Source organism: Rosa chinensis, chromosome 6 (assembly GCF_002994745.2).
Source record: "Rosa chinensis cultivar Old Blush chromosome 6, RchiOBHm-V2, whole genome shotgun sequence".
In the NCBI taxonomy this organism is placed as follows: Eukaryota; Viridiplantae; Streptophyta; class Magnoliopsida; order Rosales; family Rosaceae; genus Rosa; species Rosa chinensis.
The window spans coordinates 2,654,773-2,670,504 of NC_037093.1; the positions used below are offsets into that span (position 1 = coordinate 2,654,773).

The 15,732-nt window shown below is 40.6% G+C and overlaps 2 protein-coding genes across 2 annotated transcripts; one reads left to right on the forward strand and one right to left on the reverse strand.

Moving 5' to 3' along the window:
• The first annotated feature begins 888 nt into the window (after nucleotides 1-888).
• LOC112174507 (squalene monooxygenase SE1) lies at nucleotides 889-4,049 on the forward strand. Its single transcript, XM_024312287.2, has 8 exons — nucleotides 889-1,317; nucleotides 1,616-1,727; nucleotides 1,942-2,119; nucleotides 2,249-2,417; nucleotides 2,532-2,750; nucleotides 2,883-3,158; nucleotides 3,281-3,559; nucleotides 3,663-4,049. The coding sequence occupies exons 1-8, from the start codon at nucleotides 1,069-1,071 to the stop codon at nucleotides 3,765-3,767; spliced, it is 1,587 nt and encodes a 528-aa protein (XP_024168055.1). The 5' UTR covers nucleotides 889-1,068; the 3' UTR covers nucleotides 3,768-4,049.
• A 7,903-nt stretch (nucleotides 4,050-11,952) lies between these two features.
• LOC112174075 (squalene monooxygenase SE1) lies at nucleotides 11,953-15,261 on the reverse strand. Its single transcript, XM_024311772.2, has 8 exons — nucleotides 14,899-15,261; nucleotides 14,215-14,326; nucleotides 13,899-14,076; nucleotides 13,597-13,765; nucleotides 13,271-13,489; nucleotides 12,888-13,163; nucleotides 12,487-12,765; nucleotides 11,953-12,373 (listed from the first exon to the last, which is right to left on the reverse strand). Exons 1-8 carry the CDS (start codon nucleotides 15,136-15,138, stop codon nucleotides 12,269-12,271), a joined length of 1,578 nt encoding a protein of 525 aa, XP_024167540.1. The 5' UTR covers nucleotides 15,139-15,261; the 3' UTR covers nucleotides 11,953-12,268.
• Between the last annotated feature and the right edge of the window lie 471 nt (nucleotides 15,262-15,732).

Consider the following 15,732-nt stretch of genomic DNA (forward strand, 5'->3'; position numbering starts at 1 on the left):
AGGACGTACGGTGATTAACCAGTTGAAGTTGTTAGTTGTTTTTTTTTTTTTTTCAATTAAAACAGTGATTTCTACCGATATAACTTATTGTAGGTTAGGTATTTCGTATCAGTTGTATGTGTAGAGCTAACTCCACGTACAGTTTTTGTACTATCATTTAACCAAAGCTTATTCGACTTGGACTTTTGACAACTCTTGCCTTTTTTATGGTCAAAAACTTATTTGACACAACGTCCTTCACACTTAAACATTGATAGCAAATCACTTATCATGCAACTCGAAAAACAACTGATCAATTGTTTTGCAACATAACATGTTAGATTATTTAATATAATAAAAAATCTACACAGATAATGTACACACCCTAAAGAAAAAGAAAAGACCAGAACATGACATCAAATCTTTACTCAATCTATAATTCAAAGTCCCAAGTCCCAACTAATATGCCCCATCTTCGCTAAATCAATCAACCAAGAAGATTCTTGTCTTCAAAATCCTCTCTTGCATAAAAGAAAATCAAACCACTATTAAAAAACAAAATTGAATCCTAATAGTATGATGATGATGATGATGATGATGATTGTGTGTACTCGAGACCATAGTTACACCTCACTTACACAATGCTCCAACAATCGCCAAGATCGCCTTTCAAATGATCAACTGACCCTACTTTTGTCTTCTACCCACTCTACCATATGCTGAACCACATACTAACACAACCTATTTTACACAAATAAAAAATTAAAAAATTAAAAATTAGAAAATTGGAAAACAAAAAACCCACGGGTAGGCGTCTACACGTTTAAGTTTGGGTCTTGGCCTACACGTAATACTAGCTTGTACTCGTTGCGCCTGACTCGTCTTATATAAGCCCCGTTGGAGTTCTATAGCTGTCACCATAACCACAAAGCTTCTTCATTTCCCAACACGTAAAAAACTAAACTGATTCATAGTTTCATACATAGAGAGAGAGAGAGAGAGAGAGAGAGAGAGAGAGAGAGAGAGAGAATCCCAAGTGCCTCGTTCTTCTTCAATCTAGCACATCGGTTTCGGTGAATCTTGGTAAAGATGGTGTCTTACGAGTACATTCTGGGTGGAGTCTTGGCTTCTCTGCTCGGCTCTGTTTTCTTCATGATCATCACCAGCACTTTTAGCGCCAAGAAAAAGGTAGAGGATTTCAAGAGTGATAATGGGTTTGTGAGGATGGCGCAGAACGGTGTGTTTCGACCGGAGATGGAGGAGGAGGAGAAAAGTACCGACGTCGTCATTGTCGGCGCCGGAGTTGCCGGTGCAGCTCTTGCTTACACTCTTGCCAAGGTCAGATTGTAATGAAAGTATGAAATCTCTTGTTGAAGCGTTTAAGCTTTAGAATTCGATCGGGATTTTGTTGGAAATTAATAAATACTAGTAATTTACTAATTTTAGATGAATATTGCATACAAGAGCTTTCAAATTTCAGAAACAGGGGTATGATTGAACCCACATTTTTTATGTGATGTAAAGGCATTTCAAAAGGGGGGAACTTTAGATTTCAGATTTCTTGTTGTGGAGGAGTCTGGAGCTAAATCTGTAATTTGGGCTTTTGAGTTAAGCATATGTTTGCTTTTTGTTACAGGAAGGACGCCGTGTACATGTTATTGAAAGAGACTTGAGTGAGCCGGACAGAATTGTTGGTGAGCTTTTGCAGCCTGGGGGTTATCTCAAGTTGATTGAGTTGGGTCTTGAAGGTAACCAATCACCTTATTCAGTTCAAATGAACTGTGTACATCTTTGAAGTTGAAGTTCAAAATTATTTGATTCCACACCCAATTTAAAACTGCTGTGATTATAGCTGAAGCAGTTCAGAATTGTTGGATTCCATTACGTTGCCATAGTTTCTGCTTTAAATGATCAATTAGTACTACATGGCCACATGATAACAATATCTATTTGTGGCTGCAGACTGTGCAAACGAGTCAATTGATGCTCAGAAGGTCTTTGGTTATGCTCTTTACAAAGATGGCAAGGATACAAAACTATCTTATCCGTTGGAGCAGTATAGTTCAGATGTGGCTGGGAGAAGTTTCCACAATGGGCGTTTTATTCAAAGAATGCGTGAAAAAGCTGCAATTCTTTCAAAGTAATCCTCCTTTCCCTTCAAGTATATTACAATTTACAAGATTTGTATTCTACGGATTCATTCTGTGATTGGTGGCATCTGTTTCAAGATTCAATCTTTTACTCATGTCCCATGGAATTCCCATTGCAGTGTCAAATTGGAACAAGGATCGGTGACAACACTAATTGAGGAAAAGGGCATTGTTAAAGGGGTGATTTACAAGAACAAGGATGGAGAGGAGATGAGAACGTATGCTCCACTAACAATCGTCTGTGATGGCTGCTTTTCAAATCTGCGTAAATCTCTCAGTGCTCCAAAGGTAATGATGCATTTTCAATATATTGGAAGATCAAGCATTCGTTATGTATCAGACTCAACCATAGGAGGGTTTGCTCTTTCATTAGACCAACATTGTTTTTGGTTATTGCTGCAGGTTGAAAGTCCCTCTTGTTTTGTTGGTTTGGTGTTAGAGAACTGTGATCTTCCACATGCAAATCATGGACATGTGATTTTGGGAGACCCTTCACCCATCCTGTTTTATCCTATTAGTTCCACTGAGATTCGTTGTTTGGTCGATGTACCTGGGACAAAAGTACCTTCAGTTGCTAGTGGTGAAATGGCCAACTATTTGAAGACTGTGGTGGCTCCTCAGGTATGCATCTATAGTTTGCTTGGCTTGATTAGTCTACACTTAATAAACATCCGAATAGTTTGCTTGGCTTGATTAGTCTGCACTTAATAAACATCCGAACTGGACTAATATGATGACTACATTGTATTCCAGGTTCCCCCACAGCTCTACAATGCTTTTATGGTTGCAGTAGAGAAAGGAAACATTAGATCCATGCAAAACAAAAGCATGGCTGCTAATCCTGTTCCCACTCCTGGTGCAATTTTGTTGGGGGATTCATTCAACATGAGGCATCCTTTAACAGGAGGAGGAATGACTGTGGCTCTTTCAGACATAGTTCTTCTCCGCGATCTTCTTAGACCCCTACGTGATCTTAATGATGCACCTGCTTTGTGCAATTACCTTGAATCATTTTATACATTGCGTAAGGTCAAGCCCCTAGTCAGAAAACTCATAACTTAAAACTTCTTTCTTCTATCAAGAAAACTCCACCCAATGTGGCATTCTTAAAGGTTTTGCTTTGCTGATGTTGTGCTCCATTTTCATTGCAGCCTGTGTCATCTACTATAAACACATTGGCAGGTGCATTGTACAAAGTGTTTTGTGCATCGCCCGATCCAGCAAGACAGGAAATGCGTGAAGCATGTTTTGGCTATTTGAGCCTTGGAGGAATCTGTTCATATGGACCAATATCTCTGCTCTCTGGCCTTAACCCTCGTCCGCTGCACTTGTTCCTCCATTTCTTTGCTGTTGCTATCTACGGTGTTGGGCGCTTAATGCTTCCATTCCCTTCACCACAACGCATGTGGCTTGGGTTCAGATTGATCTTGGTATGTTAGCCAGCTGTCCACACTACTTTGTCATCAACATGCTTGTCAATTACAACCTAATTGTCTAGCTATTTATTAAATGTTTCTGGTTTTTATTTTTCAGAGTGCATCAGGCATCATATTCCCCATTATAAAGGGAGAAGGAGTTAGACAGATGTTCTTTCCAGCAACGGTGCCAGCATATTATAGATCACCACCTGTTCATTGAAGAAATGACACAAGAATATTTGAACGGAGTCATTTGGTACCCAGATTTTTTATAGATGATAAACCAATTTGTATCAGTATCAGCAGTCTTAGTTCCCCTTACAGAAATTAGAGATCAAGATGGGGGAGAATGCTAAATTTAGGAGATAGCAACAAATCATGTTCTTAATTCTTTTAGAGTTGTTGTTCTGCAATAGGAACCAGCTACATTTACCATTTAATCAAACTTGTACAAAGCTATAGCATGATAAATAATTCAGTCTTTTGGTCATTGGTTTATCTATATCTCAAATGCCTACGAGTAAACTAACTTGACAATTCATTAGGTAATTGTTCACAGTTCCGAATACGCTTACGATGTTTAGTCCACAATGTTGAAGGAATATCGATTTAGTGTGCCTTATCAAACTAGGAGTAGCAATAGGAGAGAAGGTTCTAGATTTCCCAATCCTACACGGATTGGTATTCCTTGTAACATTAGAACTAGCACTTTGTAATCCCTATATATAGGGCTCCTATTCTCAATAATAAGAACACATCTCTCTCATCAATCTCTCTCAAATACATTATACTTAAACACGTTATCAGCACGACTCTAACCACAAAACAGAAAACCAAAACTCATTCACAAAGCAGCCCCTAGCCCGAGCTAGCCGAGCCTTTGCTGCAGCCCGAGCGCCCGTGTGCTTGCAACCTTGCACAGCAGCCCCTGCTGCTCCCTCCCTGCAGCCCTGCGTTCCAGCCTGCTGCCACCGAAGCATCCCTGCTGCGCAAACAAGCCAACGCACACCCACTGCATCTTTTTCCCGTTCCTGTGCACATCCGTCTTCTTGCAAGCCTCGAAACGTCTAGTTCGGAAGCTCAGATCGAAAAACTTTCTTCATCAAAGTTGTTCGTCTCTGTCTCTTCCATCTAACCTCCGAATTTCAGCCTTATCGGAGTCATATTGAGATCTGTACACCAATCGAGGTACAAGCTGTTCAGAACAGAATCTGCCGTATATCTGCTGCCCCTGCAGCACACCCACCTCAGCAGCTCTTCTTTCTCCTGCTGCAACCTACTGCTACTGCAACATCACTGCAGCCCCTGCTGCCCCACGCATTCAACACCACATCACGCCTGCATCAACACGCGCGTGATCCAAAACCCGAAATCAACAAGTAAGTATTTAAGCAAGTAAGTATTTTAAGAATAAAGTTCATGCCTTCAGCATTTTAAATACTTCTTCTTTTCTCGGGGACTTGAAAACCTCCCTTCTTCTACATCCCACCTTTCTTATAACGTGGGTTCGATTCTTGAAAAGCGGAATCGTGGGGATTCACGCAATTTAACGAACTAAGAGCGTTCGTAAGACTTCGGACTAAGAGCGTCCGTAAGCATCGATTAACGACCATATAAACATCATTGTTTCGGTCTAATCCAATTATTCTTGGAAATCGATTTCTTGGTAGCATAGCTCGGAAATCTTATTTAGTTTTCGTGGAAGCATTGACTCCGAAACTAACTTGTTTTTGTTTCATCTTTCAGGATGTCAAACACAAACAAACTCGATTTTGTTCCATTGGATTATGCAGGCAAAAGGTACTTAATTTGGGTCACTGATGTCGAGATCCACCTCATTGCCCGTGATTTATTGCATACAATCCAAGAGCTTTGTCCTATAGAAACAGCTCCAGACCCTCAAACTGAGAAAGATAATTCCAAGGCACTTGCCTTCATGAAACGTCACATGGATAGTGACCTACAGTTTGAGTTCATAAATGAGGATAGCGCCATAAAGCTTTGGCATGCGCTTCGCGAACGATATGGCAATGTTCGTGACTCCATACTTCCGAATACAGAAGCAGAATGGAAACATCTTCGCTTTTCTGAATTTGACACTGTCATGCAATTTTATGCGCAAGCTCTCAGCATCAGAGCAATGATGCGTCTCTGTGGAAAAACAATCACAGAAGACCAATTGATTGAGAAAACCCTCAATACCTTCCCCGTCTATGCTATGAGGTCCTCTGACTTATTCCGGACTCATGTAAATGCAAGGCGGATCACAAGTTTTCAACAGCTTATTGAAGCTATGGTCATTACTGAAAGACATGGCAATGAACTTGTGAAAAGAAGATTTGATAGGCTTCAAGATAGCTATCAAGAGCATCGTCCTATGGCTAGAGAAAGTCGCCATCGACGTCATGATCCATACGATCGAAATGCTCAAGAAGGTAATCGCTCAAGGCGACAATCCCACGACCGTAGGAGGCGTGATTTTGAGGGAAATAGGGTTGGAAACCATGGAGCCAACGTTGGCCATGGGCACCACTTTCCAACGCCACCAGTCCTAGGGACTATGCATATTGCGCCAATGCGCCTCAATCAAGGGAGAATCCTCTTTATGGTGTCTATTTCTGATATGGAACGTCTGATCAATGGACCTGAATTTGCAATGTACCTACGAAGGTAGTCGCATCATGGTGATCAAGACTTCGAGTTCACAAAGACTTTAAATCTGGCGATGAAGACAAAATACCGCAGATTTTTATTTATAGTCTTTTATTTTTCCAAGAATTATGTCATGGCAATTATGCCTTATATCAATAAAATGACTTATTGTATTAACTCTTTCCCTCTAGGCGTACTCAAGAGTACTTGTGATGTCTAGGCAAGGTTTGATCTGAGAGAACGGTTTTAAAAGTGAGCAACGCTCCACCAAAATCTCGCCTTACCTTACCTGGTCACAACTAAATTGAAATTGCCGAACGGATAGAGTGACTACGATTTGTCTACGATTTGATTTTTATATTGGATTAGATTATGGTCACGAAACTTTGGTGTCATCATTGGATATTATTAATAAAGTATCGATTTATTTTATCTCATGTCGTAGACATGTTTTTCGAACTTTATTATTTTAAAGATATAAGAGCCAATGGTTTTCATGCGGAAACGCATTGTGAGAATGGACAAGAGTTCCTTTGCATCACCTCTAATGACTACGGAAATAAACGAGTATTAGAGAAACTTATGTGTCGCTCTAGTGGGTTGTATGCAACCACTATTCGAGTCATTGAATCCAACCATGTCATGAGAGATGATTTATGGGATTCCGACACGTATAGGCTTTGGCACGACCGTTTGGGACACCCAGGTCGTGACATGATGATCCGTATATTAAAGACTTCACACGGACATCCCTTTTTCAGAACGAAAGGAAGTAAAACTCGAAATTTGGATCAAGGAGGAGCACCTGCGCCTCACGGTGCCTTCCCCCTTCAAGTCCGGCCACCACTAGCCGGCGCCGCCATCCCCCTGCGGCTCAAGGGTGGCTTTGACGCCACCTCTGCTCCTCTGACTCAAATTTCGACTTCTAAAGTCCATTGTGACTTCATGGCTCAACCAAAATCCTCATCGGTTGTTTCCAAAGCCCATCATTCGTTCTGCAAAGCCTGCTCTTTAGCAAAGTTAGGATCGAGACCATCCTATGCAAAGGACACCAAAGAAAATATACCATTCTTGTAAAGAATCCAAGGTGATATTTGTGGACCCATTCAACCACCATGCGGACCATTTAGATATTTTATGGTGTTGGTTGATGCATCGACACGCTGGTCACATGTCATGCTATTGTCCACAAGGAACGCTGCATTTGCTAAACTCCTAGCACAAATAATTAAGTTACGGGCTCACCACCCTGATCATCCCATTAAGTCTATAAGATTAGACAATGCTGGGGAGTTTACATCAAAGACTTTTGATGATTATTGCATGTCCATTGGGATTGATGTTGAACATCCTGTTCCTCATGTTCATACCCAAAATGGTCTCGCAGAAGCCACCATTAAACGACTACAAATGGTTGCTCGAGCATTGGTGATGCGCACCAATCTCCCTATTTCTGCTTGGGGCTATGCAATATTGCATGCAGCTGTGCTTATTCGTCTGAGGCCCACTGCCAATCAACCCTTCTCTGCGTCCCAGATGGTTACTGGGTATGAGCCTGATGTCTCACACTTACGCATATTTGGGTGTGCAGTCTATGTGCCTATTGCGCCGCCACAGCGCACCAAAATGGGTCCTCAAAGACGATTAGGCCTTTATGTTGGATATGATTCTCCAACAATTATCCGCTACATAGAACCCTTGACAGGCGATCTCTTTACCGCTAGATTTGCGGATTGTCACTTCAATGAGACAGTCTTCCCGTCGTTAGGGGGAGATAAGAACATCAATGTTCAACAGGAACGACAGGAATTGTCGTGGTCTGTCCCCACTCTGTCTCATCTTGATCCCCGAACCGCACAGTCAGAAATTGAAGTGCGGAGAATTCTCGATCTTCAAAACGTAGCAGATTCGATGCCTGATGCGTTTTCTGATATCGCTAAAGTGACGAGATCACACATACCTACTGCAAACGTGCCTGCAAGGATTGATGTCCCTAAAAGTAGAGGACATGACGCCAACTCAAGAATGCATGAGCATGGCGCCAACGTCCCATCTCTCAATGATGGTGACGTTGTGGCTAGGCCCACGGCTCCCGCCAAGAAGCGCGGGAGGCCCATAGGTTCGATGGATTCTCGCCCAAGAAAGAAAGCGAGTTCGGCACAAAATAATCCATTAATCATCGATGTAAATAATCCATCTCATGAGAATATTCCGGATTATGGTTATGTCCAAGAGACATCATTGGGGGACGCTCCAATGTCAGAACCAACTCCAGAGAATAGAGAGATCTCCATAAATTACACTAGTGTACATGAGATGATGGATAGAAATTCTATGGCGATTGATGATGCATTTGCATATCATATTGCAAAAGGAATTATAGAATATGATGATATCGAACCTCGCTCTGTTGAAGAATGTCAACAAAGAGCGGATTGGCCTAAATGGAAAGATGCAATCCAGGTTGAATTGGATTCACTAACAAAGAGACAGGTATTTGGGCCTGTAACGCAGACACCCTCAAGTGTAAAGCCTGTTGGCCATAAATGGGTCTTTGTTAGAAAGCGTAATGAGAAAAACGAGGTTGTTAGATACAAAGCCCGCCTTGTGGCGCAAGGTTTCTCACAACGCCCTGGAATTGACTACGAGGAGACATATTCTCCCGTAATGGACGTTATAACGTTCCGCTACCTCGTCAGTTTGGTAGTTTCCGAAAAACTTGACATGCAGCTTATGGATGTGGTTACAGCATATCTCTATGGGGATCTAGATTCAGAGATATATATGAAGGTTCCAGATGGACTTCAATTACCCAAATCAAGTGGCTCTAAACCACGGAGCGCGTTTTCAATAAGATTAAAACGCTCACTATATGGATTAAAACAATCTGGACGGATGTGGTATAACCGTCTAAGTGACTACTTGATTGGGAAGGGATATATTAACAATGAAATATGCCCATGCGTGTTCATTAAAAGAACAAGTTCCGGATTTGCAATCGTAGCAGTTTATGTCGATGACATGAAACTAATTGGAACTCTAGATGAGTTGAAGGAAACTGCTAAATACTTGAAATTCGAATTTGAGATGAAAGATCTTGGGAAAACACGGTTTTGTCTCGGTTTAGAACTCGAGCACCGTAGTGATGGAATCTTGATCCATCAGTCTGCATATACTCAGAAAATCCTAAGGCGCTTTAATGAAGATAAAGCAAAGCCTACGAGTACTCCCATGATCGGCCGTAGTCTTGAGCCCGGAAAAGATCCGTTTCGTCCAAGGGATGAGGACGAAGAACCATTAGAGGCCGAGGTGCCCTATTTGAGTGCAATAGGCGCATTATTGTACTTAGCTCAATGCACAAGACCGGATATCTCATTCGCAGTGAACTTGTTAGCTCGACATAGCTCTGCGCCAACACGCCGCCATTGGATTGGTATAAAGACAATCTTTCGATACCTAAGAGGTACGATTGATATGGGCCTATTCTATCCCTACAGAGAGAAAAGGAATGACGGAAAATTGGGATTGGACCCCAAGAGGCAAAACGCCCCCGTCCATGGAATGGCCGCCGGCCATGTTGCCGCCGCTGGCGCCGCCACCGCTCATGGTGGCCGGCATTCTCCTATCTCCCTCCATCAAAACGACAATGATGTCTTGATGGGTTTTGCTGATGTAGGGTACCTCTCTGACCCTCACAAAGGTCGCTCCCAAACTGGTTATGTCTTTACCATGGGAAGCACTGCGATATCTTGGAGGTCTACAAAACAGACCCTTGTTGCTACTTCCTCAAATCATGCAGAGATTATTGCTCTACATGAAGCTGTACGTGAATGTATATGGCTAAGGTCCGTAATTCGACACATTCAAGGAAGTTGTGGTTTGAAGTCTACCACAAATGAACCTACATGCATTTATGAGGATAATGCAGCTTGTATTGAACAAATGAAGTTAGGTTTCATCAAGGGCGACAACACCAAGCATATATCGCCTAAGTTCTTTTATAATCAGCAACAACAATCACTCCTAAAGATTGAAGTGAATCAAATCCGATCAGAGGATAATGTAGCGGACTTATTCACTAAGTCGTTACCTAAATCCACCTTCGAGAAACATGTGAAGAGCATCGGATTGAGAAAGTTATCCGAACTCCCACAATTATAGCAATCAGGGGGAGTTATGATGTCTACATGTTCGATCTCGAAGAGTGAAGGACGTGTTGTGCTCTTTTTGTCCTTCGACCAGGGTTATTTTTATCCCACAGGGTTTTTGTTACCTGGCAAGGTTTTTAACGAGGCAACGGATGAAGCGTCACCACCAAGTTTGAAGCGGCACAAGGGGGAGTGTTGAAGGAATATCGATTTAGTGTGCCTTATCAAACTAGGAGTAGCAATAGGAGAGAAGGTTCTAGATTTCCCAATCCTACACGGATTGGTATTCCTTGTAACATTAGAACTAGCACTTTGTAATCCCTATATATAGGGCTCCTATTCTCAATAATAAGAACACATCTCTCTCATCAATCTCTCTCAAATACATTATACTTAAACACACAATACATTGTAACTACAAATTTACAAAGCACAGAAAAGGAAAAGAATACCACAGAACTGCAAAAAATGGTAAGCCAAAGCAGTGGTTGCCTTGAGGTGGATTCCATGTTCCACTCCCTACATAAGTAAAACTTGATACGGACAATTTCATCATGTCACTCCCAAATACAAGGAACCAAACTTGGAGAGTGAAGAAAGCAAAGAACTAGAGCATGGAATCTCCCTTAAAAAGACATAGTTCCATTATGAAGCCAAATTAGATGTCATCCCCATAACCTAGCTAGGAATGTCTAAATTAAGAGAAAAAATGCCCACCACCAAAACCAAATGATCCCTGAAGAAATGGCAACAGCTAGCATGATCAGAAACTTTTCATGGTGTCATCTTTTATTTGTATTAATACATGCCAAAGGAGAGTGCCATGAACCTTATTAACAATGGATTGGTTGATCGTTACTGACTCCAGGACTCTACAACCGGAATCAAGTTCTCAGAGAGTGCTCAGTTCTGACCATCCCAAAAAAGGTCAATGTATGACTGATCTTCTGTTGTTTCATTACTACTATAAAGCAGGATATTGTAACAGTTGGGGTGAAAGTTAGATTTCGTACTAGTAGAGAACCAAGTCCAGTGGCTGGACCATTACCATGTCTAATTTTCAAGGGAAAAGAAAAACACGTACAATTAGAAGTACAGGATTAAATATTCTAGATGTATGAAGTTCTCTTCATATATTCCTTTTCCTGGTATTGTTTTTCGTAATAAGAAATAAGATGAATGTGGTGTTCTTTTGATTTATTCAAAGAGACGAGACTAAATATATTAGAATTCTTCTAATAAATGATCTTACAAATGGCTTGGCTTCCCTATCTTTCTTTCATAATCTCTTCTGTTGATGATTGTCATTGTGCAGAACCATCTGAGCACAAGGTCTGCAGAAGTATTCCCTGTTTTATCAAGGTTAGGAGACCTTGTGCTCCTTTAGGCATTCCTGACTCGGTCGTAGTTGAATGAATGGCGATGTCAAAGTCATCGAGCTTACTTGAGAAGCATGTCGTCTTTGAGGTGCATTCCCTCCTCTAGTTCTTCACTTCATTTTCTCTTCGAGTTTGGTTAGTTGGTATTTGAGAGTGATATAGGGATTTTAAGTTGTAACAGATTCTTTGGCTTTAATAGTTTGGTAGCTTGAATAACGACTACCAGTATAAAATGTCAAAGTAGTTTACTCGTTTGCACTTGAACCAACCAAATGAATGAAAAACAATGTGGATTGTTTACCACTGCTACAGCTTTGTACAAGTTTAGGTTCATTGTTCTAACTTGCTTCCATGGCAGAACAACTAATCTGAAAAGAATTAAGAACATAATTGGTTCTGTCCTACTTTTAGCAGTGACCCCTGTCTTTACTTTTTCGGTGGAACAAATGCTGCTCCTTCGATACAAATTGGGTTATCATAACACCAAAACACAATAATCTGGTTAACTATGTCTACCTCCAAATATGCTTGTCTCCATTTTTTCAGTAAACAGGTGCAGATCTGTAATATGCTGGCACTGTTGCAGGAAAGAACATCTGTCTAACTCCTTCACCCTTTATAATCGGGAATATGATGCCTGATGCACTCTGAAAATATAAAACCAGAACGATTTGTATAAGAACTCAGTTATGTGCAGATGCAGATTCGTAATTGACAAAAATTTTCATACGAAAGTTGTGGGAGAATCTTGTTAACATACCAAGATCAATCTAGCCCCAAGCCACATGCGTTTAGGTGAAGGGAATGGAAACATTAAGCGCCCTACGCCATATATAGCAACAGCAAAGAAATGGAGAAACAAGTGCAGTGGACGGGGGTTAAGACCGGAGAGAAGAGATACTGGTCCATATGAACAGATGCCTCCAAGGCTCAAATAGCCAAAACATGCTTCACGCATTTCCTGTCTTGCTGGATCAGGTGATGCACAAAAAACCTTGTACAAAGCACCTGCCAATGTGTTTATGGTAGATGACACAGGCTGCAATGAATACAAAGCACAATGTCAGCAAAACAAGAACCACAAAAGAATAAGTCTCTAGGACATAAAATGGCATAAATAAAGAAGGTTTTAGTTAAGAGTTATGAAATTGCTGGCTTTACCTTCCGAAGTGTGTAGAATGATTCAAGGTAATTGCACAAGGCTGGTGCATCATTGAGATCACGCAGGGGTCTAAGAAGATCGCGGAGAAGAACAATGTCTGAAAGAGCCACGGTCATTCCTCCTCCTGTTAAAGGATGCCTCATGTTGAATGAATCCCCTAACAAAATTGCACCAGGAGTGGGAACAGGATTAGCAGCCATGCTTTTGTTTTGCATGGATCTAATGTTTCCTTTCTCTACTGCAACCATAAAAGCATTGTACAGCTGTGGGGGAACCTGAAATACAAAGTAAATCTCAGATTAGTTCAATTCAATCATATCGGTATGTATATCAAGTTCAAACTAATCGAGTCAACAAAATTATTCAAAGGAATGAAAGATACCTGAGGAGCCACAACAGTTTTCAGATAGCTAGCCATTTCACCACTAGCTACTGAAGGTACTTTTGTTCCAGGTACATCGACCAAACAGCGAATCTCAGTGCTACTGATAGGATAAAACAGGATGGGTGAAGGGTCTCCCAAAATGACATGTCCATGATTTGCGTGTGGCAGCTCACAATTTTCCAAGATCAAACCAACAAAACAAGAGGGACTTTCAACCTGCAACAATAAATAATAGCACTGTTGGTCTCACGAAAGAATAAAACTCCTGTAACAATATCAAGTTCAAATTGTGGATTTTATCAAGTTTGGAACTTCATTATTACCTTTGGATCACTGAGTGATTTGCGCAGATTTGAAAAGCAGCCATCACACACGATTGTCAATGGAGCATATGTTCTCATCTCCTCTCCAGCCTTGTTCTTGTAAATCACCCCTTTGACAATGCCCTTTTCCTCGATCAATGTTGTCACTGATCCTTGTTCCAATTTCACACTGCAATGAAGTTCCAGGGAAAAGAACATGAGTAACAGATTGAAACTTGAAACAGATTTCACCAAAGTAATCACATATACGAATCTGTAGAATAAAAAGCTTGTAATAGACTTAAAAGGGATAAGAAGATTACTTTGAAAGAGTTACAGCTTTTTCACGCATTCTTTGGATGAAACGCCCATTGTGGAAACTTCTCCCAGCCACATCTGAACTGTATTTTTCCAAGGGATAAGTCAGTTTCGTATCCTTTCCATCTTTGTATAGAGCATATCCAAACACCTTCTGAGCATCAATGGACTCATTTGCACATTCTGCAGCCACAAGTAGATTTTAATGATTAGAAACCATCGTCTGCCAACTTAGTATGAAACATCCAATAAGCACAGAAACTATGGCAAAATAATACAAGAACAACAAAGGATCTGTATATTGGCTAGGAGATTGCTCACCCTCAAGACCCAACTCAATCAACTTGAGATAACCTCCAGGCTGCAATAGCTCACCAACAATTCTATCTGGTTCGGTCAAGTCTCTTTCAATGACATGGACACGACGTCCTTCCTGTAACATGAAACAAACATATGCTTAACTCAAACCCCAAATTAAATATGGAACCAAAAGCTCAGCCACTACAGCAAAATCTGAAATCTAAATGTGTCCACTTTGGCCAATGCTTAAAGTAATTCACATACTTCCCCCTTAAGCCTTCTCAAATATTATGTACAATATGGTAGCAATGTTAGCAAGAACTAAAATAATCTATTTCTGTCTTACTACTGATTGTCAAGTATAAAACTTCAGATGAAAGTTCAAGTACATTTTGGACCATACTAATCAAATTATTACCCAGCAGAAACAAATCGAAATAGCTAATAGCAATTAACTTTGATCAATATCATATACTGAAGAATCCTAATCTGTGCCAAAAATAAGTTGATTAATGCAAAAGTACTAGGCGTCAAAATAAGCCGGCTTGAAGTTTTGAGCACTGAAGTGGGTTGAAAAAGCAAACACAAAAGCAGCACAACAACACTGACGAAGTCTTCCACTGATCAAACAATGAAAAAAAATATTTTGCTTTCTCATTTAATAGATTTCCTATCGAACTCTAAAAGAGATGAAAAGAATCTGACCTTGGCAAGAGTGTAAGCAAGAGCTGCACCAGCAACTCCGGCACCGACAATGACGACGTCGGTACTTTTCTCCTCCTCCATTTCCGGCTGAAACGCACCGTTTCCAAACCCATTGCTCTTTGCTCCACTTAAAGGCTTGACCTTTTTGTTTCCACCAAGAGTAGTACTGATGATCATGAAAAAAACAGAGCCCAGCAAAGAAGCTAAGAACCCACCCAGAATATACTCGTAAGAAACCATCTTAATAAAACTGATAAGGAATGAAGAATGAGAATTTAGTTCTGTGATTTTAGTTCGTGGGATTTGTTTGGCAAGTGAAGGACTTATGGTGATGGAGCGTTAGGGAACTTGAATGTGTTTATATAGAGAGAGCTGTTGGAACTTGGAAGCAGAGGTGTGGTTTCTTCTTAAATTAAAATAAAATATGAAGGCGCGTACGAGCCAATTGGGTTGTGTTACGGTGTACGAGCCTAAAATTGGAAGAGACAATAAATATAGGGTCACATCACTATGGGGACGATTTGCCAATCAAGGACTTGCTTTGGAGATTTGCCCATGACTGAAGAGAGGAGAGTCAGAAGAACTATGGTGGAATTAGTTCACCTTTTCTTTTTTAAATCAAATGAAACTCTGGGGGGTTTAAGAACGTTTTTTTAATTGATAGATTGAATAATGTTTTGAACGTTTCTTGAGGAAATTATTATCCAACATTCTTTTTTAATAATATATTTTTATATATATATTAGAGAACTCGATCAGAAGAGATTATTTGGAAAATAAATCGTCTGAAAAAAAAAAAATTGCACTTAGGCAATGTTTAACGTAATGCAATAT

Excerpts from the sequence above, each read along its gene's own strand:
- LOC112174507 (XM_024312287.2), top strand. The coding sequence starts at position 1,069 with ATGGTGTCTTACGAGTACATTCTGGGTGGAGTCTTGGCTTCTCTGCTC. Across the intron at positions 1,318-1,615 it reads TTGCTTACACTCTTGCCAAG|GAAGGACGCCGTGTACATGT; the intron begins GTCAGATTGTAA and ends TTTTTGTTACAG. Across the intron at positions 1,728-1,941 it reads GATTGAGTTGGGTCTTGAAG|ACTGTGCAAACGAGTCAATT; the intron begins GTAACCAATCAC and ends TTGTGGCTGCAG.
- LOC112174075 (XM_024311772.2), bottom strand. The coding sequence starts at position 15,138 with ATGGTTTCTTACGAGTATATTCTGGGTGGGTTCTTAGCTTCTTTGCTG. Across the intron at positions 13,490-13,596 it reads AATCACTCAGTGATCCAAAG|GTTGAAAGTCCCTCTTGTTT; the intron begins GTAATAATGAAG and ends TTATTGTTGCAG. Across the intron at positions 13,164-13,270 it reads AAACTGTTGTGGCTCCTCAG|GTTCCCCCACAGCTGTACAA; the intron begins GTATCTTTCATT and ends TTTGTATTTCAG.